The 25,399-nt window shown below is 38.2% G+C and overlaps 1 protein-coding gene across 1 annotated transcript in view; it reads right to left on the bottom strand.

Moving 5' to 3' along the window:
* The window catches only part of UBASH3B (ubiquitin associated and SH3 domain containing B), a 147,681-nt gene that overhangs the window by 5,696 nt on the left and 116,586 nt on the right, over positions 1-25,399 (bottom strand). The window contains exons 10-12 of the mRNA XM_036277013.1: positions 18,934-19,026; positions 17,584-17,728; positions 1,640-1,746 (exon numbers count right to left, since the gene is read on the bottom strand). Of these exons, the coding sequence (XP_036132906.1) occupies positions 1,640-1,746; positions 17,584-17,728; positions 18,934-19,026 (345 nt within the window). The remainder of the gene's footprint in view (positions 1-1,639; positions 1,747-17,583; positions 17,729-18,933; positions 19,027-25,399) is intronic.

Below are 25,399 nucleotides of genomic sequence, written 5' to 3'. Positions count from 1 at the left end.
GTAAACGTATTTTCTTTTCCTTATGATTTTCTTAAGAACTTTCTTTTTTTTAACTGCCTTTATTGTAAGAGTACAGAATAGAATACATAAAACAAACAAAATATGTGTTAATTGACTGTTCAGTAAGACTTCCAGTCAACAGTAGGGTATTAGTCAAGTTTTGGGGGAGTCAAAAGTTATATATGGATTTCCAGCTGCCTGGAAGTTGGTGCCCTTAACCCATGCATTATTAAGGGTCAACTTTGTATATAGTATATGCACAACACAATGGTATATATGTCACATATGTAATGACATGTACACACACACTGACATATATTTACATATTGTGTGGGTATGTATACAGAATATGTATATTACACATATATGCATATACACACCTACCAGGAGGTCCCATGCACCCTTTACCCAGCCTCCTCCAATGGTAACATCTTGCCTAACTGCTACACTATCAAAATCAGGAAAGGGACACTGATATAATCCTCATAGCTTATTTACTTTCCCTAAGCTTACTTAATTCTGTCACACATGAACTTTCTGTAAACACTACCACAACCAAGATATAAAACTGTTCTTTGCCTACAGTGCTCTCTGCTACTCTGTTTTTTTTAATCCTCACCTGAGGATATTTTTCCATTTTTGTTCAGATAGAGTAGGAGGGAGAGGGAGGAAGAGAGAGAGAAATATTGACATGAGAGGGACACATCGAGTGGTTGGTTGCCTCCTGCATGACCCCAACCAGGGCCAGGGATGAACAGCAACCAAGGCACGTGCCCTTGACTAGAATCGAACCCGCGGCTCATTGGTCTGCAGGCCTACACAGTAACCACTGAACCAAACTGGCCAGGGCTCTGCTACTTTTAATATAGTTTTCAGTGTTGCCACTGTAGACCTGTGAACACTGAGACTTTCCGGCTGATAGAACATGCTGAGTATCTTTACAGTAGGATCATGAAAGTGGTAGTGAAGTGAGTGGCTTTAGAGCAATAACTCCTGAAGGTGGGAATCATCCATGATACTGTTGACTAGAGACACTGATAACATTTCGATGTATATAATTCTAGTCTTGGTTCTACAAAGATATATATTTTAACTTGAAAAAAGCGATGACAATATATGTACTTTTTTGTAACTTGCCTTTTTAAATAAAAATTTTATTGTAAACAGTTTTACATATTATTAAATATTTGAGTTCAATGTTTATAAAATTCAATAGCAAACAGACTGGAGTCTTACAGAACATTTCTTGGTTTGTGGTAGCAGTGACGGTATGTGTGTTTGTGCAGGTGTACTTGTGTGGGGGTGTTCGTACTCATGGATCAAATTACAGGAAAACAATGTTATTCTAAACTTCCAGGAATTGTAATAGGGAACCTCCTTCAGCGGGTGCAAGATAAGAGCCTGCCACGCAGATATCTAAGGTACTTCATGTTGAAACCGAGTCTGGTGTATTCCTGTGGAATACCTTCTGTTTTTGGTCTTCAAGGGAATATTACAAATTGTACACGAAAGCATCTACAAGAGGGTCTGGAAGCATTTTTTACTCATTAAGCAAGTTGAAACATCTTGATTAGCCTATTAACCATGATGGAGAAATGGTCACATATTTAAATATGGAGTATAAAATAATACCACTTACCTTTACTTTTACATTCTGTTATTATTTCTTTTGTTACTTGGAAACTTCTACTGATGTAAGTGTCATAGGATTCTGAAACCACTAATTTGCTGACTGGAATGTGAGGTCTGCAACAGAAAAATGAACAAAAGCAATAAAACATATTGATCCTATGACAAAGTGATTGATGTTACTCTTAATTTTTATATCAAAACCCTTCTAAAGTTCTTATAATTCTGTTTACCCATTTCCCTAGAAAAGAAGGAGGTGGAAATGGAATATTTTCACTACATAGAGGTGGCGTTGAGATGCACAGAAATAAAGGGTCTGGGTGCACAGTGTCACAGTAACCAGCTAAAAAATGAAAATCGGTGTAGGCTGCACTTGCAAGATGATTCATAGCAGTTTGACTCACTTTACTGACCGGAAGTCCTAGGTCACATAGCCAACAGGAAGTGAAGCGGAGGTTAGACTTCATCGTCTATTTAGAGCACCATATATTTCCTAAGGCTCTCTTCAGTACACTTATAAACAGTAATCCACAATGATAGGTTTTATTTATTTTTATTTTGTTCCAGCTTTATTGGACTATAATTGACATATAACATTGTGTCAAGTTAAGATGTATGACATGTTAATTTCATACACATATATTGCAAAATGATTATCACCATAGCCTTAGCTAACATGTCCGTCATGTAACATAATTACCATTCCTTTTTTTGTGGTGAGAACATTTAAGATATACTCTCTTAGCAACTGCAAAGTATATAATATACTATGTTTAGCTACAATCACATTACAGTTGTGTACATTAGATCCCCTGAATGTATTTATCTTATAACTGGTAGTTTGTACCCTTGTCAAAACATCTCCTCATTTCCCCCAATCCCTGGTAACCACTCCTTTATTGTCTGTTTCCCTAAGTTTGGTTTTTGTAGATTTCAGGTAAGTGATATGTGCAGATGTCGCTTTCAGATCCTGTTTTCATGTCATTTGGATATATTGCTGGATCATATGGTAGCTCTATTTTTAGCTTATTGAGAAACCTCCGTTCTGTTTTCCATAGGTGACACCAATGTACAGTTCCAAGAACACTGTAATAAGGTTGCCTTTTCTTCCCATTCTTGCCAACAGTGGATACCTTTTGCATTTTGATGATAACCATCTGAATAGGTACGAGGTGATAACTCATTGTGGTTCTGATTTGCATTTCATAGATTAGTGATGTTAAGTATTTTGTCATGTACTTGTGGGCCATTTGTATGTCTTCTTTGAAAAAGAAGTGTCTATTCAGGTCTTCTGCCCATTTTGTGATTGGATTTTTTATTGTTTGTTTTGGTGTTGAGTTGTATGAGTTCTTATTAGATTTTGGATGGATATTAACTCCTTATCTGATATATCATTGGTGAACATCTTTTCCCATTAAGTAGGTTGTCTTTTTGTTTCATTGATGGTTTCCTTTGCTATGGAAAAACTTTTTAGTTTGATGTAGTTTCATTTGTTTATTTTTCTTTTGTTTCCCTTCCCCAGGTCATATATCAGAAAAATATTGCTAAAAGAAATGTCAGAGATTTTACAACTATGTTTTCTTCTAAAAGTTTTACGGTTTCCAGCTTACTTTTAAGTTTTTAATCCATTTTTAGTTTATTCTTGCATATGGTGTAAGAGGTAGTCTATTTTCATTTTTTTTGCATGTATATGTCCAATGTTTCCAACACCATTTGTTGACTAGATTGTCATTACCCAATTGTATATGTTCTTGCCTCCTTTGTCAAATATTAATTGACCATATAGGCATGGGTTTACTTCTGGGCTCTCCATTCTGTTCCATTGATCTGTATATCTGTTTTTATGCCAATACTATGCTACTTGGATTACTATGAACTTGTTAATATATAGTGTGACATCTCCAACTTTGTTCTTCTTTTTCAAGATTTCTATGGCTATTGGGAGTTTTTTGTGGGTCTACATAAATTTTTGGATTATTTGTTTTAGTTCTGTGATAACACCATTGGTATCTTAATAAAAATTGCATTGATTCTATAGATTGCTTTGGGTAGTACAGACATTTTAATGCTGTTAATTCTTCCAATCCATGGGTATAGTGTATACTTGTGTTTGTATCTTCTTCCATTTCTTTCTTCATAGTCTTATAATTTTCTGAATTTCTGTCTTTTTGTTCCTTGGTTAAATTTATTCCTAGGTATTTTATTTGTTTGAGGCAGTTGTAAATGAGATTGTTTTCTTAGTTTCCATTTCTGGTAGTTCATTATTATTATACAAAAATGAAACCGATTTCTGAGTATTTATTTTGAATCCTGCTACTTTGCGGAATAAATTCATTGATTCTAGTAGTTATTTTGATGAAATTGTTAGGCTTCTCTATATATAGTATCATGTCACCTGCAAATAATGACAGTTTTACTTCTTTTCCAATTTTGATGCATTTGTTTCTTCAACTCTATTGCTGTGGCTAGGACTTCCAGTACTATGTTGAATGAAGGTGGTGAGAGCGGATATTTCTGGCTTGTTGCTGATCATAAGGAAAATGTTTTTAGATTTTTTCTGCTGAGTATGATGTTGCCTGTGGGTTATATATGGCCTTTTTTTATGTTGAGGAATGTTGTTTCTATTCCTATTTTGCTGAGAGTTTCTATCAAACATGGGTGCTGGATTTTGTCAAATATTTTTTCTTCATTTATTGATATGATAATGTGATTTTTATCCTTCCTTTTGTTTATGTGCATATAATGTTAATTGATTTGTGGATATTGAACCAACCTTGAATCCCAGGAATAAATCCCACTTGATCATGGTGAATGATCTTCTTAATGTACTGCTGAATTTGGTTTGCTGATACTTTGTTGAGGATTTTTGTATCTATTATTTATCAGAGTTATTGGCCTTTAGTTTTCTATCTTTATAGTGTCTTTATCTGGTTTTGGAATCAGGATAATCCTGGGTTTGTAAAATGAGCCTGAGAGTCTTCTGTCCTCTTGAAATTCTTGGAATAGTTTCAGAAGGATAGGTGTTAGTTCTTTTAATGTTTGGTAAAATTCAACTGTGAAGGCATCTGGTCCAAGACTTATTTGTTGGGAGTTTTTTACTTATTACTATTTCAATTTTGTTTATTGTAATCAGTCTGTTCAAATTTTCTCTTTCTTCTTGATTCAGTCTTGGGAGATTGCATATTTCCAGGAATTTATCCATCTTTCTCAGATTGTCCAATTTGTTGGCATACAGTTGTTTGTAATATTTTCTTATAGGCTTCTGTATTTCTGTGGTGTCAGTTGCTGGTTCTCATTTTATATTTTAGATGATATTTATTTGGGTCCTTTCCCTTTTTTTCTTATTGAGATTAGTTAAAGGTGTATCAATCTTGTTTATCTTTTCAAAGAACCAGCGCTTGGTTTCATTGATCTTTTATATTTTCTTTAGACTCTATTTCATCTATGTTCACTTTGATCTTTATTATTTCCTTTGTCATTGTTTTTCTAGTTCCTTTTGGTATGAGGTTAGATTTGTGTATTTGAGATTTTTGTTGTTTCTTAGCGTAGGCCTGTATTGCTATAAATTTCCCTCTTAGAACTGCTTTCACTATGTCCCATAGATTTTGGGTTGTTGTGTTTTCATTATAATTTGTCCCAAGATATCTTTTGATTATTTCTTTAATCTCATTGTTAACATATTTTTTAGTAACCTGTTATTTAGCCTGTTTTTTTTTTTTTTTATTGTAATTGCTTTCTAGTTTCATAGCATTATGTTCAGAGAAGATGCTTGATATTATTTCAATCTTATTAAATTGATTGAGATTTGTTTTGTGTCCTAACATATGGTCTATCCTGGAAAATGTTCCTTGTGCACTTGGAAAAAAATGTATATTCTGCTTTTGGGATGAAATGCTATGAAAATATCAATCAAATCCATCTGGTCTAGTGTGTCATTAAAGTCACTATTTCCTTGTTGACTTTCTCTCTAGAAGATCTATCTATTGATGTCTAAGTGGTGTTAATGTCAGGTCCTATAACTGTATTATTGTTGATCTCTCCCTTTATGTCTACCAATATTTGCTTTATAGATTTAGGTGCTCCTGTGTTGGATGCATAAATGTTTACCAGGAGTATATCCTCTTGTCAGACTGATCCTTTTATCATTATGTGATGACATTCTTTGTCTCTTATTACATACTTTGTTCTAAAGTCTATTTTGTCTGTTATAAATATTGCTACCCTAGCTTTTCTTTAATTTCCATTTGTTTGAAATATCTTATGCCGTTCCTTTACTTTCAGTCTGTGTTTGTCCTTTTATCTGAAGTGGGTCTCTTGTAGACAGAATATATATGGGTCTTGTTTTCTTAACCATTCAGCTACCCTATGTGTTTTGATTGGAACATGTAATCTAGTTACACTTAAAGTGATTATTTATAGGTATGTATTTATTTCCATTTTATTATTCATATTTATGTTGCTCTGTTTTTCTTCTTCTTCTCCTTCTCCTCGTCCCCACCCCCCTCCCCATCTTCTTCTTTTTCTTCCTTCTTCTCCTTCTCTTTCTTAAAGAAGACCCTTAACAGTTCATGTAATACTCCTTTGATGGTGATGAACTCCTTTAGCTTTTTCTTGTCTAGGAAGCTCTTTATTTCTCCTTTAATTTTAAATAAAAGCCTTGATGGGGAGAGTAGTCTTACTTGTAGGTCCTTACTTTTCATCGCTTTGAATTACTTCCTGCCAGCCCCTTCTGGTTGTAAATTATCTGTTGAGAAATGAGCTCACATCTTATGGGAGCTCCCTTGTAGGTAACTAACTATTTTTCTCTTGCTGCTTTCAAGATTCTTCTCTTAGTCTTTAATCTTTAGCATTTTATTTTATTTTTAAAATTTTGTTGTTAATCCTCAACCAAGGATATTCTCCCATTGATTTTTGAATAAAGTGGAAGGGAGGGAGGGCAAGAGAGAAACATTGATGCAAGAAAGACACATCAATTGGTTGCCTCCTGCATGACCTTGACCAGAGCCAGGGATCAAACCTGCAACCCAAGTATGTGCCCTTGACCGGGAATCAAACCCAAGACCCTTTGGTTCACAGGCTGACACTTTAACCACTGAGCCAAACTAGCCAGGGCTAATCTTTGACATTTTAATTATGATGTGTCTTGGTGTGGGTTCCTTTGGGTTCATCTTGTTTGGGACTCTCTGCACTTCCTGGACGTGTGTGTCTTTATCTTTCACCAGGTATGGGACTTTTTGAGTCATTATTTTTTCAAAGAGTTTCTCAATCCCTTGCTCTCTGTCTCTTCCTCCTGGAACCCCTATGATGCAAGATGCTGTTATGGTTCATGTTGTCCCAGAGTTCCCTTAAATTGTCCTGATTTTTAAAAAATTGTTTTTGCTGCTCTCATTGTGTATTTTCTTGTCTTCCAAATGGCTAATTTTATCCCTGTTTTATCTAAACTGCTGTTAATTCCTTCTAGAAGAGTCTGCATTTCAGATACTGTATTCTTCATTTCTGTCTTTTTGTTTTTTTATGTTTTCTTTTTCTTTTTTTCAAAGACTAAACAGTGCTTGCCCCAAATGCACTACAGTTTTATTTATTTATTAATTTTTTAATTAATTTTTGTTACAGATGTTTCTCCTTTTCCCTCCACTGATTCCCACCTCTTCCCGTGCCCTGTCCCCAGCTTTGTTGTCAATGTCAATTGTTCATGCATACATGCATATAAGTTCTGTGGTTTATCTCTCCCCCACAATCCCCTCTTCTGGGGATTGTCAGTCCATACCCCACTTGCATGTCCCTAGGACTACCCCATTCCTCAGACTGTTATGTTCATTATATTCCACAAATAACTGAGATCATATGATACTTGTCTTTCTCTGTTTGGCTTGTTTCACTTAGGATGATACTTTCCAGGTCCCTCCATGTAGTCTCAAAGGATAAGAGCTCTTTCTTTCTTAAAGCTGCGTAGTACTCCATTGTGTATATGTACCACTGCTTTTTTATCCATTCATCTATTGATGGACACTTGGGCTGTTTCCAGATCTTAGCTATTGTAAATAGTGCTGCTACAAACATGGGGGTACATATATTTTTCTGATTGGTGTTTCAGGCTTCTTGGGGTATATTCCTAGAATGGGAACACTGGGTCAAATGGCAGTTTAATTTTTAATTTTCTGAGGTAACACCATATTATTTTCCGTAGTGGCTGCACCAGTCTGCATTCCCACCAGCAGTGTACTAGAGACCCCTTTTCTCCACACCCTCCCAACACTTGTTGTTTGATGATTTGTTGATGGCAGCCATTCTGACAGGTGTGAGGTGATACCTCATTGTTGTTTTAATTTGCATCTCTCTGATGATTAGTGATGTTGAGCACTTCTTCATATGTCTCTTAGCCATTTGTATGTCCTGTTTCGAAAGGTGTCTATTTAGTTCCTCTGCCCATTTTTTAATTGGGTTCTTTGTCTTCCTTTTGTGGAGTTGTATGGGCACTCCATATATATTGGAAATTAACCCCTTATCTGATATATCATTGGCAATTATGCTCTCCCATACAGTGGGTTGCCTTTCCATTTTGATGATTGTATCTTTCACTGTGCAGAAGCTTTTGATTTCGATGTAATCCCATGTGTTCATTTTCTCCTTTGTTTCTGTTGCCTTAGGTGATGTATCAGTGAAAATTCTGCTGCGTATGATATCTGAAATTTTGTTGCCTACAGTTTCTTCTCGGATTTTTATGGATTCATGAGTCACATTTAAGTCTTTTATCCATTTTGAGTTTATTCTTGTGTAGGGTGTAAGTTGATGGTCTAGTTTCATTTTTTTTTTTCTTTTTTTCGTGTAGCTGTCCAATTTTCCCAACACCATTTATTAAAGAGGCTGTCTTTGCTCTACTGTATGCTCTTGCCACCTTTGTCAAATATTAATTGAGCATATTGCCTTGGGTCCCTTTCTAGGTTCTCTGTTCTGTTCCACTGGTCTTGTGCCAATACCAGGTTGTTTTGATTACAGTGGCTTTGTAGTATAACCTGAAATCTGGTAATGTGATCCCTCCATCTTTGTTCTTTTTTGTCAAGATTGCTGTGGCTATTCGAGGTCTTTTTTGGTTCCATATGAACTTTTGAAGTATTTGTTCTAATTCTGTGAAGTATGCCGTTGGTATTTTGATGGGGATTGCATTGAATCTATAGATTGCTTTGGGTAGTATGGACATTTTAATGATGTTAATTCTTCCAATCCATGAACAGGGAATGTGCTTCCACTTCTTTATATCTTCCTCTATTTCTTTTTTCAATTACCTGTAGTTTTCTGTGAATAGGTCCTTTATTTCTTTGGTTAAGTTTATTCCTAGGTATCTTAATTTTTTTGCTGTAATGGTAAATGGGATTATTTTTTAGTTTCTCTTTCTGTGAGTTCATCATTGGTGTATAAGAATGCCATCAATTTCTTGATGTTAATTTTGTATCCTGCTACTTTTCCAAATTCATTTATTAAGTCTAGTACATTTTTGATGGAGTCTTTGGGGTTTTCTACGTATAGTATCATGTCATCTGCAAATAATGACAGTTTCACTTACTCCTTTCCAATTTGGATCCCTTTTATTTTTTCTTCCTGCTGATTGCTGTGGCTAAGACTTCCAGTACTATGTTAAATAAGAGTGGTAAATGTAGGCATCCCTGCCTTGTTCCTGTTCTTAAGGAAAATGCTTTTAGTTTTTTTCCATTGAGTATGATGTTGGTGGTAGGACTTTCATATATGCTCTTTATTATGTCGAGATATGATCCCTCTATTCCGACATTGCTGAACGTTTTTATCAGAAATGGATGCTGGATTTTGTAAAAGGCTTTTTCGGCATCTATTAATATGATCATGTGGTTTTTATTCTTCATTTTTTTTATGTGGTGTATCACATTAATTGTTTTGCGAATATAGTACCAGCCTTGCATCCCTGGGATGATTCCCACTTGGTCATGGTGGATAATTTTTTTGGTGTATTGCTGGATCCGATTTGCTAGTATTTTGTTCAGGATTTTGGCGTCTATGTTCATCAGGGATATTGGCCTGTAGTTTTCTTTCTTTGTAGTGTCTTTTTCTGGTTTTGGAATTAGAATTATGTTGGCTTCATAAAACGAGTTTGGAGGTCTTCCTTCTTCTTGAATTTTTTGAAATAGTTTGAGGAGAATGGGTGTTAGTCTTCTTTGAATGTTTGGTAAAACTCCCCCGGGAAGCCATCCGGGCCTGGGCTTTTGTTTGCTGGGAGAGTCTTGATTACATCTTCAATTTCTTTTGTTGTTATTGGTCTGTTCAAGTCTATCTCTTCCTGGTCCGGTTTTGGGGTACTATGTGTTTCTAGAAATTGGTCCATTTTGCTTAGATTGTCAAATTTGTTGCCATATAGTTGTTCATAGTAGTTGTTAACGATCTTTTGTATTTCCGTGGTGTTGGTTGTTACTTCTCCTCTTTCATTTCTGATTTTGTGTATTTGGGTTCTCTCTCTTTGTTTCTTGGTGAGTCTAGCTAAGGGTCCATCAATCTTGTTTATCTTTTCGAAAAGCCAGCTCTTTGTTTCATTGTTCCTTTGAATTGTTTTTTTGGTCTTTATGTCATTTATTTCTGCTCTGATCTTTACTTTTTCCTTCCTTCTACTTGCTCTGCGGTTTTCTTTTTTTTGCTCTCTATTTCTTTAAGTTGTGAGGTTAGATAGTGTATTAGAGATTTTTCTTGTTTTTTTGAGGTAGGCCTGTAGTGCTATGAGCTTCCCTCTCAGAACTGCTTTTGCTGCATCCCATAGATTTTGTGTTGTTGTGTCTTCCTTTTCATTGGTTTCCAGGAAGTGTTTGATTTCTTCCTTGAACTCCTTGGTGACCCATTCACTGTTTAATAACATGCTATTTAGCTTCCATGTGTTCAAATGTCTTTGTATGTTCTTCTTGCAATTGATTTCTAGTTTCATGCCACTGTGATCTGAGAAGATGCTTGATATGATTTCAGTCTATTTGAACTTGTAGAGACTTAGTTCGTGCCCTAACATGTGGTCAATCTTTGAGAATGCCCCATGTACACTTGAGAAGATGTGAAATCTGTAGTTTTGGGGTATAATTCTCTGAAGATATCTATTAATTCCATTTGGTCTAGTGCTTCATTTAGAGTCTCTGTATCCTTGCTAATTTTTTATGTAGAGGATCTATCCAGTGATGTCAGCGGGGTGTTGAAGTCCTCTGCTATGATTGTATTGCTATCGATTTCTCCTTGGAAGTCCTACAGAAGATTTTTAATTATATTTGGTGCTCCTATATTGGGTGCATATATGCTGATCAAGGTTATATCTTCCTGTTGGATAGATCCTTTCATTCTTATGTAGTGGCCTCATTTATCTCTAGTTATGGCCTTCATTTTGAAATCTATTTTATCATATATGAGAATTGCTACCTTAGCTTTTTTTGCTTTCCATTTGCTTCGAAGATTTTTTCCCATCCTTTCACTTTCAATCTATGTGAATCTTTTGTTGTGAGGTGGGTCTCTTGTAAATAACATATAGATGAGTCATGCTTTCTTATCCAATCAGCTACTCTGTGTCTTTTTATGGGAGCATTCAATCCATTTACATTTAAGGTGATTATTGATATATACTTATTTATTGCCATTTTTGTTTAGTGTGGTTCTATTTTTCTTCCCATTTTTCCTGCTAATTACAGCGGTCTTTTTAACATTTCTTGCAGTGCTCGTTTGGTGCTAATGTATTCCCTTAGTCTTTTTTTTTTTTTTTTGTCTGGGAAGCTCTTTATTTGACCTTCTATTTTGAATGATAGCCTTGCTGGGTAGAGTAGTCTTGGATTCAGATCTGTTTTTCATGACCTTGATTACTTCATGCCATTCCCTTCTGGCCTGTAGTGTTTCTTGTGAGAAGTCAGCTGAGAGCCTTATGGTGTTTCCTTTGTAGGTAACCTGTTGCTTATCTCTTGCTGCTTTTAGGATTCTCTCTTTGTCTTTAATTTTTGGCAGTTTGATTACTATGTGTCTTGGTGTGGACCTGTTTCGGTTCTTCTTACTTGGGGCTCTCTGTGCTTCTTGAACTTGAACGCCTTCTTCCTTCACCAAATTAGGGAAGTTTTCTGTCACTATTTCTTTGAATATATTCTCTAACCCTTGCTCATTTTCTTCTTCGGGGACTCCTATGATGTGAATATTATTATGTTTCCTGTTGTTCCACAGTTCTCTTAAGCTGTCTTCCTGTTTTTTAATCGTTTTTTTCCTTTTGGTTTTCTGATTGGTTGATTTTTTTCTACCCTGTGTTCTAATTCACTGATCCGGTCCTCATCTTCCTCTACTCTGCTTTTTAGACCTTCCAATATGTTTTTCATTTCTGATATGTCATTCTTCATTTCTTCTTGGTGGTTTTTAATTTTCAACTGGTTGATTTTCAACATTTCTATGTCTTTACTCATGGTGCTCATGTCCTTACACTGTTGAGCTTCCTCAAGATAATGGCTCTGAATTCTAGTTCTGTTAACTTGCTTAACTGCACTTCATCTATCTCATCTTTGGTAGAGGTCTCTTGTTCTTTCATTTGGTTTTTTCTGTTTTTCACCATTTTGGCTATCACAGTGGGCTTTGGAGTCTGCCAAAGAGGCAGGGAGGACCCACTTTAAACACCACTGTCAAGTCTTAACTTTCCTGGTTAGAGTTGCTAGCCCAGGGAATGGTAGTTATCTTCTAGCTTTTTTGCCTGGAGGCTATTAGTAGTGGTCACCTGAAGAACCTTGGTTTCTGAGTTGACTGAAAAACTCCCTCAGCTGCTCAGTGTAAGAGGATTTCCCGAGGGTGGGGCAGATGGTGGTTGTTAATGGGCCTCAATTAGCATTTCAGTGGCCACGGGGTGTGGTTGAATCTTTGAGGGAGGGGCCACCGCCTCTCCCCAGGGCCCTGGGAAGGAGTAAGATGACCACAGTCCTGCATAGCTGCACTCAGCACAAGCTCTGAGCACCCTCCAAATCCCGAGTGTCCCCACACAGTTTCAGTCCAGTCTGCCTTCCCTCTGCCGGAGTCCAATGTGAGTGGCTGCTGCCAATTTAGCCTCTGTCCCGGCTCTGCGTCATGGAGCGACCTGGGACTTTAACCTGAGGGTGCTGCTCCCAGCTAATGGCGTCCGAGGCTGCGGCACCAGTCGAGGGCATAGCACCCAGCCGAGGTGGCCGCAGGACCCAGCTGAGGCAGCCGCTGGTCTCAGCCGAGGCCACAGGACCCAGCCAAGGACTCAGCTTCCAGTCAAGTCCGCTGGTCCCAGCCCAGGCCGCTGCGGACCGTGGGCTCCCGGCCCCCTCTCGTGTCCTCGCAAGCCTACCAGGATTGAGTCAGTGTCCTTGGTTATGTGGTCCTCCAAGCTGCCTTTTGGTTGCCCCTTCCTGACAATTTGTCTTTATTTTCGTTTGGTCCTGGGAGATGGTCTGTGTAGCTCCATTCACTCCGCTGCCATTTTTTCCCCTCTTTTTTTATGTTTTCTATATCCTTTTTATACTTACTGTCTCTTGTTGTAGTTCCCCTAAGTTTTGTGAGCATCCTTATAACCACTGTTTTGAACTTTAATTTTGCATTGATTTCTATTTTCTGTGGATATCTTCTTTTCTTTCATTTGGGTCATGTCTCTTTGACTTTCCATTTTGAGTTTCTCTGTTTGTTTCTGTGTATGAGGAAGACATGCTGTGTCTCCCGGCCTTGGTAGTAGGTGTCCTGTGTGGCTCAGTGGCACAGTCTCCTTGATCACCTGAGCTATGTTCTCCAGGAATGTCCCTTGTGTAGATTATGTGGGTCCTCCTTTTGTAGGTGAGTCTCAATTGATTTTGGCCCATATGTGGGTGGGGTTGACCTTCAGGCTGGCTGACTATGAGAATTGACCCTGACTACACTGTACTAACTGTTGAGTGGAGGCTGACCACATGAAGTGGAATTTACCCCAAGAGGGGCAAATTGGTTTCTGTATGTTGATTTTGTGTCTTGCAACTTTACTGAATTTGTTGATTAGTCCTGACTGTTTTATGATGATCTCTAGGATTTTCAATGTATCCTATCATCTGCATACAAGGACAATTTTTCTTCTTCTTTTTTCAATTGGGATAACTTTTATTTCCTTTTCTTGCCTGATTTCTCTGGCTAAGACTTCCAGTAATATAAGTGGACTGGAAAAAGTGGGCAACCTTATCTTGTTCCTAATATTAATATTAGAGAAAAAGCTTCCGACCTTTCACCATTGGGTATGATGTTAGCCGTGGGCTTGTCGTCTATGGCCTTTATTATGTTGAGGTATGTTTCTTTTATACCCAATTTGATGAATATTTTTATCATGAAAGGATGCTGCATTTTGCCTAATGTGTTTTCTGTATCTGTTGAGATGATCAAATCACATTTATCTTTCATCCTGTGAAAGTGGTGTATGTATAATGTTTATTGATTTTTGTATGTTGACCCACCCTTACATCAGAGTGATAAATCCCAGTTGACAATGATGTATGATCCTTTTAAAATGCTGTTGAAATTGGTTTGTTAATATTTTGTTGAAAATTTTTACATCTGTATTCATCAGGAATATTAATCTGTAGGTCTCTTTTCTTGACATGTCCTGTCTGGCTTTGGTATCAGGGTGAAGCTGGCCTTGTAAAATGAGTTGGGGAGTTGTAAGGATATATTTAAAATGCAGATATTAGGGTCCCTTTCTATTTAGTTTTTGGTCTATGATATATTTATCTGTTTTTTTTAGTACAACTGTTGTCATATTTTTTGTTTTCTTATTTTGTCTTTCATTTTTCATATTTAGAGCATGGTGGATGAAGGTGGTAGTAAGTTCTCAAAATGAATTCACACAAAATCTCGATCAAAATACATTACTGCTGCTGCTACCACTATCATTACTACAAATATTTACTGAGAGGTTCCTATGTATCAGGCTCTGCTGAGTGCCTTCTTGCTGTCTTTGAATATAACCTTTCCAGCAACCCTTTAGAAAATCCTGAGTTATAGATGGCAAAACTGAGGCTCAGAAAGGCTGCAGATGACTTGCCTATGCTTATACCATTAGCAACTCTTAGAGCCTAGATTTAAACTTGGGTCTGAGATCAAAGCCGATATACTTGTCCTCCACTTTGGACCACTCTTGACAGTATCCTCCTCAAGGCTGCCCCTCGATGCGCTTAGGTTTACTGTCCAGAGAGAAAGAATGTTGTTCCGTTGGAAGGAAACCTATCATCTGTATAACATTGTCTCTAGGAAATACCCTTCTGAGTCTCAGAGCGCCCTGGGGGCTGGGGAGAGCTGCGAGTCACCACTTGTTGAGAATATGCCTCTTTGTTCTGGAGAAAGCTCATCCAAACCTCTCATCCAGTTCTATCACCATTTAGGGCACCTGGTCTTGCAGATGCAGCCCCTTCCCCCATGAGAAAAGGCCTCTTTGCATGGTCCAGTCATTTTGAGGGTGAAACCACATTGTAAGGTATGAGACTAGTGTAGGTAAAGCGCAGGTAGATACTGGGATCCAGTTCCTCCTGGCCAGCTCTTGCCCTTGGCAGTTCTTGACTTGAAGTCGAACCTATGAATGGCCTTCATGTTTGAGCCACCAGTCCTGATGGGCATGGGACAGAGTTAAAGGTTTCTCACCCCTGTCAGCAGCATTGGAAATGCTGTAGCCAACCTGCAGGACGCATGTACTGTACTTAGAGTCAGGTGGGCCTCTGACCACCAACTGGACCTGGAACCCTGATCCCTGGGTACTCAGGCACCATCCCTGGAACATTATTCTCGCCGGTAAACTGTCTCCTCCTCAGCTTGCTTGGGTCGAGGCTTCTGCCTTGAGCCCTACCTCACAGTTTGAGCCATGGCCTCTCTAACACTACAGATCCATGCCCGCCCCCTCCCCCCCATTTCCTACCACACCCAATCAAGACCTATTCTGATGCTCCGTCCATCTGTTGTGTATATATTTGTTCTGCCTTGCTCCTTCAGGCCCAGTTCCCTATGACCGAGGATGTTTTCCACGCCCTACCCCCAGGCTGGGTCTTGCTGCCTGGATGACATGACACTTGAATATATGTCACAGCCTGGTTGGTTTTCCATAACCTGGTTTCTGATCCTGCCTCTCTCCTGTTCTAAGGTGACAGGACTCTTCAAACAGTGCTTGCTTGATCGATAACACCCTGGCTATCAGTCCTTGCTTATCACTGTTTTTTAATCACTTGCACCACCATTTGCTTCAAAAAGTCCACTCCTTTGCATAACTAATTTCAGAGAAAATTTAACTCTAGAGGTAGTGACTCTCACATGCTTAACCTTTTCCCCTCTTGAACACAAAAAGGTTGCATTTTGATTTTTCTGTAGAGGAAAAGAAAATCTGGAATAAGGACCATGTTCTGACTCCCAGGTTCGTGGCTTTTATCATTCTGCTGGTACTGCTGATTGGGTGTGGTTGGTGTGCACCCCGGTGTGTGTCTGCATGCAAAGGCTCAGATAGCAGGATTCTGGAGATATCTGTAAGTCAGCTTAGGAAGAATTGCAGGACTCACTTAAGGGAAAAGCTGAAGACAGACAGCCCAAGTGGGCCTGTGAGGTGCTGGGTAGTGAGTGAGGAAATCATTTTACTAGTGTTAGCAACAATTCACCCTCTTTCCAGGCCAGAAAGATGGTGACTGTTGGCATGGGGACAACAATTTATTGCTGTTTTCTTCAAAGAATAAAAAAAATCAGTGGCCATCATGGGGACAGGACAAAATTTGAAGGATATTAATAGGGGATCTGATTGATTTAATTTTATTTTTGAGGAATACATATTCCTTTAAGCATGAAAAATAGTACACATTATTTATGGAGTTATATGAGGTCTTATGTGCAGAGCAGAAAAATATGCATGGGGGAAAAAGATGTTTTCTCCTATTTTAGTCAGAAACTCTTACAGCTTCATTTGTGGTTTAGTAGGTATTTGAAATGAAAGGTCAAGGGATATCACAAGGAAGAAATCTCTGCTCAGATTGGTCACTTGTCCCAAATTCTGCCCTAAGACATATATGCTTAATTTCCCACTACAACAATTGTGTATATCTGCCCCTCCTCAAAGACAACTTACAAATATCTGAGTGGATTTCTGATAGTTAATGTAACTATATTATTGTTGGCTAATTCCCAATTGTTTACATGTGATTGTTCACTTGTGAGCAATGGACAAACACATCTCGAACCCTGCACAGGCTGGACCAGCGGAAAGAGGCCTGGGGGTGAGGAGACCGCGAAGGAGATCGCACAGGGCTTCAAAGTGGAAGGTCATCACTAGAGGTCAGTTGTTACTACTGTGACATGTGTCCGCTAAATGCACAACTTTAGGCAAAGCCACTTGCATTCTCTTATGTATAAAAGTGGCTTGTCTACACTCTGGGATTATGGCAATAATAAATGAAAATAAAGAGCACTAAAAATGCTTTGAGCCCTGGCCATTGTGGCTCAATTGGTTGGAGCATCATTTGGTACACCAAAAGGTGGCGGGTTCGATCCCTGGTCAGGGCGCACGTGGGAGGCAACTGATCGATATTTCTCTTATATTGATGTTTCTCTCTCTCTCTCTCTCTCTCTCTCCTTTCCTCTCTCTAAAATTAATTTAAAAATGCTTTAAAAAGTAACAAATGACAATTTGGGGTAAGCACTGTCATTTCCCTGATCTCCCAGCGGCTTCTGGAACGGCACTGTCATGACTGGGGCCTGCCCCTGGAAGGCAGAGAGTTTCATTGTTCCCTGAAGGAAGCAGGATAAACAGGAAGTCCAGGCTATGTGGGGTATCATCGCCAGTCAGCTAGACACAAGGGAACTCTGGCTTCCTCCCGTTTGGTTTGAAAAGTCATGGCTTGCCTTCCAGCCGCATGGAGGACTGCCTAGCGGCCGCCTGGCCCTGCGTTTCCTGAGGTGCGGCGGCCTCAGGGACCAGCAGCTTCAGAGGGTTACCTGTAGGTTGTATCAACGCTCAGGTTGGCTGCAGCTAACTCGGATGGAGGTATCCATGCAGGTAATGTGTTCCCAGCGACCCATTTTGTCCACTCAAATAAGCCAGGCTCTACACGAATCTTCAAGTGATTTTCTTGTTGTAAACCTTCAGGGTAAGAGAAAATGAAGGTGAAGGAAACACCACGATGTTTTCAGTGAAAAGGTAGAGACCAAACTGTGATAACAATTCTGGTCAATCTTCACCCTTTCTTCAACCAGATACTAGGTATAGCAAAAAGAAAGTGGAAGCATGTGGGTTTGGGTTTTTAATGCTTGTGAGTTGCATACATATGAACGACACAGGGCCGCACCACCAGAAGAGGATGCATGCTGGCTCGAAGTAGCACGTCGTTTAAGGAAAAAAATCACAACTCATTACCCCATAATTTACACAGGTCTACAACTGTGCTTCTTTCTTCTAAAGTAAGTTCCAAGACTGCCTTACGGAGAAACTTCAGAGATTCTCTTAGCATCCACTGGTCCACAATGGCTTACATTTCATTTTAATATCACATAAATTATTCATTTTCTCTATCAGAACATGTAATGCTGAATATTTACAAGGGCAGACACAAGGTCCGTGCTTTATTGTGGTGTGATTCACCCTCAGAGTAGGAATTGTCTCTCTTTTTATTGCCTTAAGACAAGTTTTTCTGTGCAAATTTAATACATAACAAATTTTAATATGTAAGTGCATTCTAGTTTACTTAAGATTAATGAATAGCAGTCTCTCAAATATAGTGGCAGGTCTTTGTTGGCTCAGCTATTTCTGGCTTATTCATTTGGTGTCAGTAAACAGTCCGTCCCGTTCCTTCTAGTTTTCAGTGAAATGGGAATGGTGGTCCCTAGGACTCAGGCTTCCATGGATTTCAGGGTGCAAGTTGACTACCTGTGTAGTAATGGTGCTTTAAAGTCACCCCAGTACAGAAACAAGGATGATTAAGGTTTGCAGAAACCTCGGACACCATTGCTAATGGAAACGGGAGGCAAGCAGAGCAGAGCGGCAGGAAGTGACTTCCTCGTTTCATGCTCTGCGGGTTCTAAATGATTACCAGACAACAATATTTCACATGCCTACAATTCAGCCAAGAAAAACATTTTCAAGAAAAAAATTATTTGTAGACTCCTTTTCATCACACTTATGCTGCTAGAATATGGTTTTGGGACTTTTATAGAGATATCTTCCAAAAGAATCATTGCTAAAAACTCCAAATTTGAAGCTTTTCCTTGGCAATGTCCCATGAGGGTAATTTGGGTGTAGGGCTGCCTGGAGCCAGAGGGATGGACTAGTTGACCTTTATTGAGTCTTACCTTTCAAGATGTTGTATGCAGTCTGAACACAGCGCAGGGATGGGGAACAGTAGACGTGGTCAATAACGGTGTTACTTTCTAATAAGGCTTCACCTGCAAAGAAAACCAAAGGAGAGTCAATCTGATGGACTCAGCCTCCGCTGGACCCTCAGTGCTGGAGAAGAGGCAGGAGACCCTGCTAACCCCTCTTTTCCAGGGAGGGATCACATAAAGCCAGCAGTTTCTGCCTTTTTTGTTCCAACAAATCCCTTGATAGAGATTTGCTTCAAGGAAAAGAAGCCAAAAGACTCCTTGTCTTTTTCTTTTCTTCTCTCTTGTCCTAACAAGTGGCAGAATGTCCTGGTAGGAGAGACCTAGAAACATGATGATGCTCTGATCAAGTCTGCGATAAAAGTAGGAGGGTTCATATTCTGAAAATTAGTTCTTGATTTAATTTTATCCTGTGCTAAACAAGATTCCAACTTGTCGTATTCTTGGACACCAGAGGTAAGTCTCCACACCTGATACTTCAACACTTTCCTCACGGAATCCACTTCTTGCAGACGTCGTGACAGTGGTCCAGCTAGTCCATGAACTTGCTTTCACCCCTCGTGCCAGCCTCATCTATTGCCCCGCTCACTAGAAACAAGACAGCCTGCACCCCGCTCTCCGGACGCTGCTGCTCTCTTCTCCCTGAGGACGCCCTGCCCTCCCCGCTGCTCCTCTGCCCAGCTGGCTTCAGCTCAGGTCCCAGCTTCCCTCTCTTCCCCTCTCTCGCCTTTTCTGTGCTCCCACAACTCTTGTTTCTCTTAGTTAGAAGGATGAAATCAATGTAGTCTTTTAAATTTCGTTTTCCAGTTGCAGTTTACATTCAGTATTATTTTGTATTGATTTCAGGTGCACAGCACAGGGATTAGACAGTCATCTACTCTGCAGAGTGTCCCCCTGGTGTATCCAGGACCCACCCACACTTGTATAGCTGTTACAGTGTTACTGACTACATTCCCTGGGTGTACATTACATCGCCAAATTGTTCTGTAACCACCAATCTACTTTTAATCCCTTCACCTTTCCACCCAATCTCCCAACCCACCTCCTCTCTGGCAACCACCAGTCTGTTCTCTGTATCTGTGAGTGTGTTTCTGTTTTGTTTGTTCATTTATTCTGTTCTGCAGATTTCACATATAAGTGAAAACATATTTTATTTGTCCTTTTCTGACTGACTTATTTCACTTTGCATAATACCGTCTAGGTTCACATATGCTATTGCAAATGGTAAGATTCCTTTTTTTTTTTTTAAATGGCCAAGTCATATTCCATTGTATATATGTACCACCTCTTTATTCTCTTGCCCTTTGATGGGCACTTGGGTTGCTTCCATATCTTGGCTAATAAATAATGTAAATAATGCAGCAATGACCTTAGGGGTGTTTATATTCTTTTGAATTTGTCTTTTTTTTCTTTCTCGGATATATGCCCAGAAGTGGAATCACTGGATCATAATGCAGTTCCATTTTTAATTTTTTTGAGGTAACTTCATACTGTTTACCACAGAGGCTGCACCAGTCTGCATCCCCACCAACAGTGCACCAGGGTTCCCTTTTCTCCATATTTTCATCAACTCTTATTGTTTGTTGATTTACTGATGATAGCCATTATGAAAGGTGTGAGGTGATATCTCATTGTGGTTTTAATTTGCATTTCTCTGATGGTTAGTGACATTAAGCATTCTTCATATGTTTATTGGCTATCTGCATGTCCTCTTTTTATAAGCATCTGTTCATATCCCCTGCCCATTTTAATTTTTTTAATCCTCACCCAAAGATATGTTTTAATTGATTTCAGACAGAGAGTGGAAGGGAGAGAGAGAAAAAAGAAAACATCAATTAAGAGAGAAACATTGATCAGCTACCTCTTATATGCACCCCTACTGGAGATTGAACCCACATACTAGGAGTATGCCCTGACCAGGATTTGAACCTGCAGCCTTCTGGTATACGGGGCGATGCTACAACTGACTGAACAACCCAATCATGGCATCCTCTGCCCAATTTTTAACAGGGTTGTTTGTTTTTTGTCAGTGCTGAGTTATATGAGTTCTTTATAAATTTTGGATATTAACCCCTTACCCAATGTATCATTGGCAAATATCTTTTTCCATTAAGTAAGTTGCCTTTTTGTTTTGTTGATGGTTTCCTTGGCTGTGAAAAAATTTAAGTCTTTAATCCATTTTGAGTATATTTGTGCATGTGGTTAGAAGGTGGTCTAGTTTCATTTTTTTTGCATGTATCTGTCCAATTTTCCCAACACCATTTACTGAATAGACTGTCTTTTCTCCACTGTATGTTCTTGCCTCCTTTTTCGAATATTAATTGACCAGATAGGCATGGGTTTATTCCTGGGCCCTCCATTCTGTTCCATTGATCTGTATGTCTGTTTTTATGCCAATACTATGTTGTTTTGATTACTATAGACTTAGGGTATATAGTGTGATCCCTCCAACTTTGTTTCTCTTTCTTAAATTTCGGTGGCTTTTTCTCCAAAAAAAAAAAATAAAGCCTTTGTGGTTCCATATACATTTTTGATATATTTGTTCTAGAGCTGTGAAAAATACTGTTGGTATTTTGAAAGAAATTGCATTGAAACTATAGATTACTTTCAGTAGTACAGACATTTTAATGATGTTAATCTTCCTATTCAGGAGCACTGTATATGTTTCCATTTATATTTTCTTCAATTTATTTCTTCACAGTCTTATAAGTTTCTGATTATAAGTCCTTTAGCTCCTTGATTAAATTTATTCCTAGGTATTTTATTTGTTTGAGGCAGTTGTAAACAAGATTATTTTCTTAGTTTCCATTTCTGGTAGTTTGTTATTAGTATACAAAAATGAAACTGATTTCTGAATATTTATTTTGAATCCCACTACTTTACAGAATTCAGTTATTGGTTCTAGTAGTTTTTTGATGGAATCTTTAGGGTTCTCTACATACAGTGTCATGTCATCTGCAAATAATGACAGTTTTACTTCTTCCTTTCCGATTTGGATACATTTTATTTCTTCGTCTTCTTCTCTGATTGTTCTATCTAGGACTTCCAGTACTGCACTGAATAAAAGTGGTGAAAGTGAACATCCCTGTCTTGTTCTTGATCTTAAGGGAAATGCTTTTAGATTTTCTCTGCTTGGTATGATGTTAGCTGTGGGTTAGTCATATATGGCCTTTCTTAGTTGAAGTATGTTCCTTCTATTGCTACTTTGCTGAGAGTTTTTATTAAACATGGGTGCTGAATTTTGGCAGATTTTTTTTTTTACATTTGTCGATATGATCATGTGTTATTTGTCCTTCCTTTTGTTTATGTGGTATCACATTAACTGATTTGTAGATATTGTACCAACCTTAAATCCCAGGAATAAATCCCAGTTGATGGTGTATTATCTTTTTAATGTATTACTAAATTTGGCTTGCTACCATTATGTGGAGGATTTTTGCATCTATGTTCATTAGGGATATTGGCCTATTATTCTTTCTTTATAGTATCTTTATCTGGTTTTGGAATTGGAATAATGTTGGCCTTATAAAATGAGCTTGGAAGTCTTCCATCCTCTTACCATTTGTTTCAAGATTAATTTGTTGGCATATAGTTGTTTGTAATATTTTCTTATAAATCTTTATAATTCTGTGATGTTGGCTGTCAGTTCTCCTCTTTCATTTCTGATTATACTTATTTAGGTCCTTTCCCTTTTTTCCTTGATGAGTTTGGTTTAAGGTATATCAATCTTGTTTATCCTTACAAAATACCAGCTCTTGATTTCATTGATTTTTTTGGTATTTTTTTAGACTCTATTTCACTTGTATTCGTGCTGATATTTATTATTTATTATTTCTTTCCTTCTACTCATTTTTAGCTTTGTCATTGTTTTTCTAGTTCTTTTTGGTGCAAAATTAGATTGTGTATTTGAGATTATTCTTGTTTCTTATTGTAGGCCCATACTGCTATGAATTTCCCTTTTAGGACTGCTTTTGCTGTGTCCCACTGATTTTGGGTTGTTTTGTGTTCATTTTAATTTGTCTCAAGTTATCTTTTGAGCTCTTCCTTAATCTCACTGTTAACTTGTTAATTTTTAGTAACCTGTTATTTAGTTCCATGTGTTTGTTTATTTTTCAGGTTTTTTCCTGTAATTTATTTCTTAGTTTCATATCATTGTGTTTTAAGAAGATATTTGCTATGACTTCAATCTTCTTAAAATTATTGAGACATATTTTGTGACCTATCCTGGAAAATGTTGCATGTCTCCTTGAAAATAATGTATGTTCTGCTGCATTGTGGCAAATGCTCTGAAAGTATCAATTAAATCCATCTGGTCTAGTGTGTCATTCAAGGTTACTATGACCTTGTTGATTTTCTGTCAATGGGATGTTAAAGTTCTGTACTATAACTGTATTATTGATCTTTCCCTTTATATCTACCAATATTCGCTTTATAGATTTAGCCGCTCCTATATAGTGTACATAAATGTTTATAGGAATTATATCCTCTTATCAGACTGATCCCTTTATCATTATGTAATGACATTCTTTGTTTTTTATCATATCTTTTGTTTTAAAGTCTATTTTGTCTGATATAAATATTGCTACCACAGCCTTTTCCTCCCTCATTTGTATGAAAATCTTCTTCCATTCCTTTTCTTGTGTTTGTTTTTCAATCTGAAGTGGGTTTCTTTTAGACAGTATATACACATATATAAATATAAATAAATAAATATATATATTATACATAAAATTTGTTTTCTTATCCATTCAACTACCCTGTGTCTTTTGATTAGAACATTTAATCTATTTATATTTAAAGTGGTTATTGATAAGTATGTATTTATTGTCATTTTATTATTCATATTTATGTTACTCTGTTTTTTCTTTCTTCTTCTTAAAGAAGTCCCTTTGCCATTGCTTGTAATACTGCTTGGATGGTGATGAGCTCCTAGCTTTTTCTTGTCTGGGAAGCTCTTTATTTCTCCTTCAATTTTAAATGGGAGCCTTGCTGGGTAGAGTAGTCTTGGTTATAGGGCCTTGCTTTTTATCACTTTGAGTACTTTGGGCCAATCCCTTCTGGTCTGCAACTTCTCTGTTGAGAAATCAACTCACAGTCTTATGGGAGCTCCCATGTAGGTAACTAACAATTTCTCTTATTGCTTTTAAGATTCTTTGTCCTTTACCTTTGGCATTTCAATTATGATGTGTCTTGGTGTGGGCCTCTTTGGGTTCATCTTGTCTGGAACTCTCTGTACTTCCTTGACTTTTGTATGTTTTTCATTCACAAGGTTAGGGAAATTTTCAGTTATTATTTTTCAAGGAAGTTCTCCATCCCTTGTTATCTCTCTCTCCTTCTGGTATCCTTATGATGCAGATGCCATTATGCTTCATGTTGCTCAGAGGTCCTTTGCACTATGCTCATTTTGAAAAATTCTTTTTTTGTTTTTGCTTCTCTCATTGGGTTTTTCTGCTACTTTGTCTACCAAATTGCTGATTTGATTCTCACTTCATCTAACCTACTGTTGATTCCTTCTGGTATTTTCTTCATTTCAAATATTGTGTTCTTTATTTCTGACTAGTTATTTTTTTATGTCTTATATATTTTTTATGCTTACTATCTCTTTGTTGAAGTTCTCATTAAGTTCATTTATTTTTCCCCTAAGTTTCTTGAGCATCCTTATAACAATTGTTTTGAACTCTGTACCTGGTGGATAACTTGCCTCCAATTAATTTAGTTCCTTTTCTCGGGATTTCTCCTGTTCTTTCATTTGGGTCATGTCTCTTTTCCTCTCCATTTTGAGTACCTCTCTGTGTTTGTTTCTGTGTATGAGGTAGATTTCTATGTCTCTTGGTCTTGATAGTAGGTGTCCTGTGTGACTCAGTGGCACAGTCTCCTTGATCACCTGAGCTATGTTCTCCAGGAATGTCCCTTGTGTAGATTATGTGAGCCTTCCTGGTATAGTTAAGTCTCAATTGTTTTTGGCCCATCTGTGGGTGGGGTTGAGCTTCAAGCTGGCCGACTGTGAGAAGTGACCCTGACCAGACTGTACTAATTACTGTGTGGAGGCTGACCATGTGAAGTGGAATTTGTCCCAGCAAGGTCTGGTGCATGCTGAGATCTCCTTTTCAGTGTGCCACTTGTAGAGTTAATTGGGCTGTGCTCTGACATGGGCTGAAGCCCACCACTGAGTGTGTTGGTTCTGGGGCCTCCTGGAAGGAATTTCAGTGCAGGTCAAATGTCAGATGCTGCGTGTGACTGACCCTGTTAGAAGCTGCAAAGCAATCCATATTTGTTGATTGCTTTTGCCGGGCCTGGGTGAGTGTGAAAGGAGCTAAGTTATGCCTTAAGGCAGGTTTCCACTGAGCCTTGGGGGCATGTTAGCAAAGGCCCAAGGCACCCCAAGACCTTCCTCCACCTGCCTTTGCCTGTTGGCTACCTGTTAGGCTCAGTCACT

Source organism: Molossus molossus, unplaced genomic scaffold, assembly GCF_014108415.1.
Source record: "Molossus molossus isolate mMolMol1 unplaced genomic scaffold, mMolMol1.p scaffold_m16_p_22, whole genome shotgun sequence".
NCBI lineage: Eukaryota > Metazoa > Chordata > Mammalia > Chiroptera > Molossidae > Molossus > Molossus molossus.
Note: the sequence above shows the minus strand (reverse complement) of the source record. Positions and strands in the feature narration are given on the sequence as shown.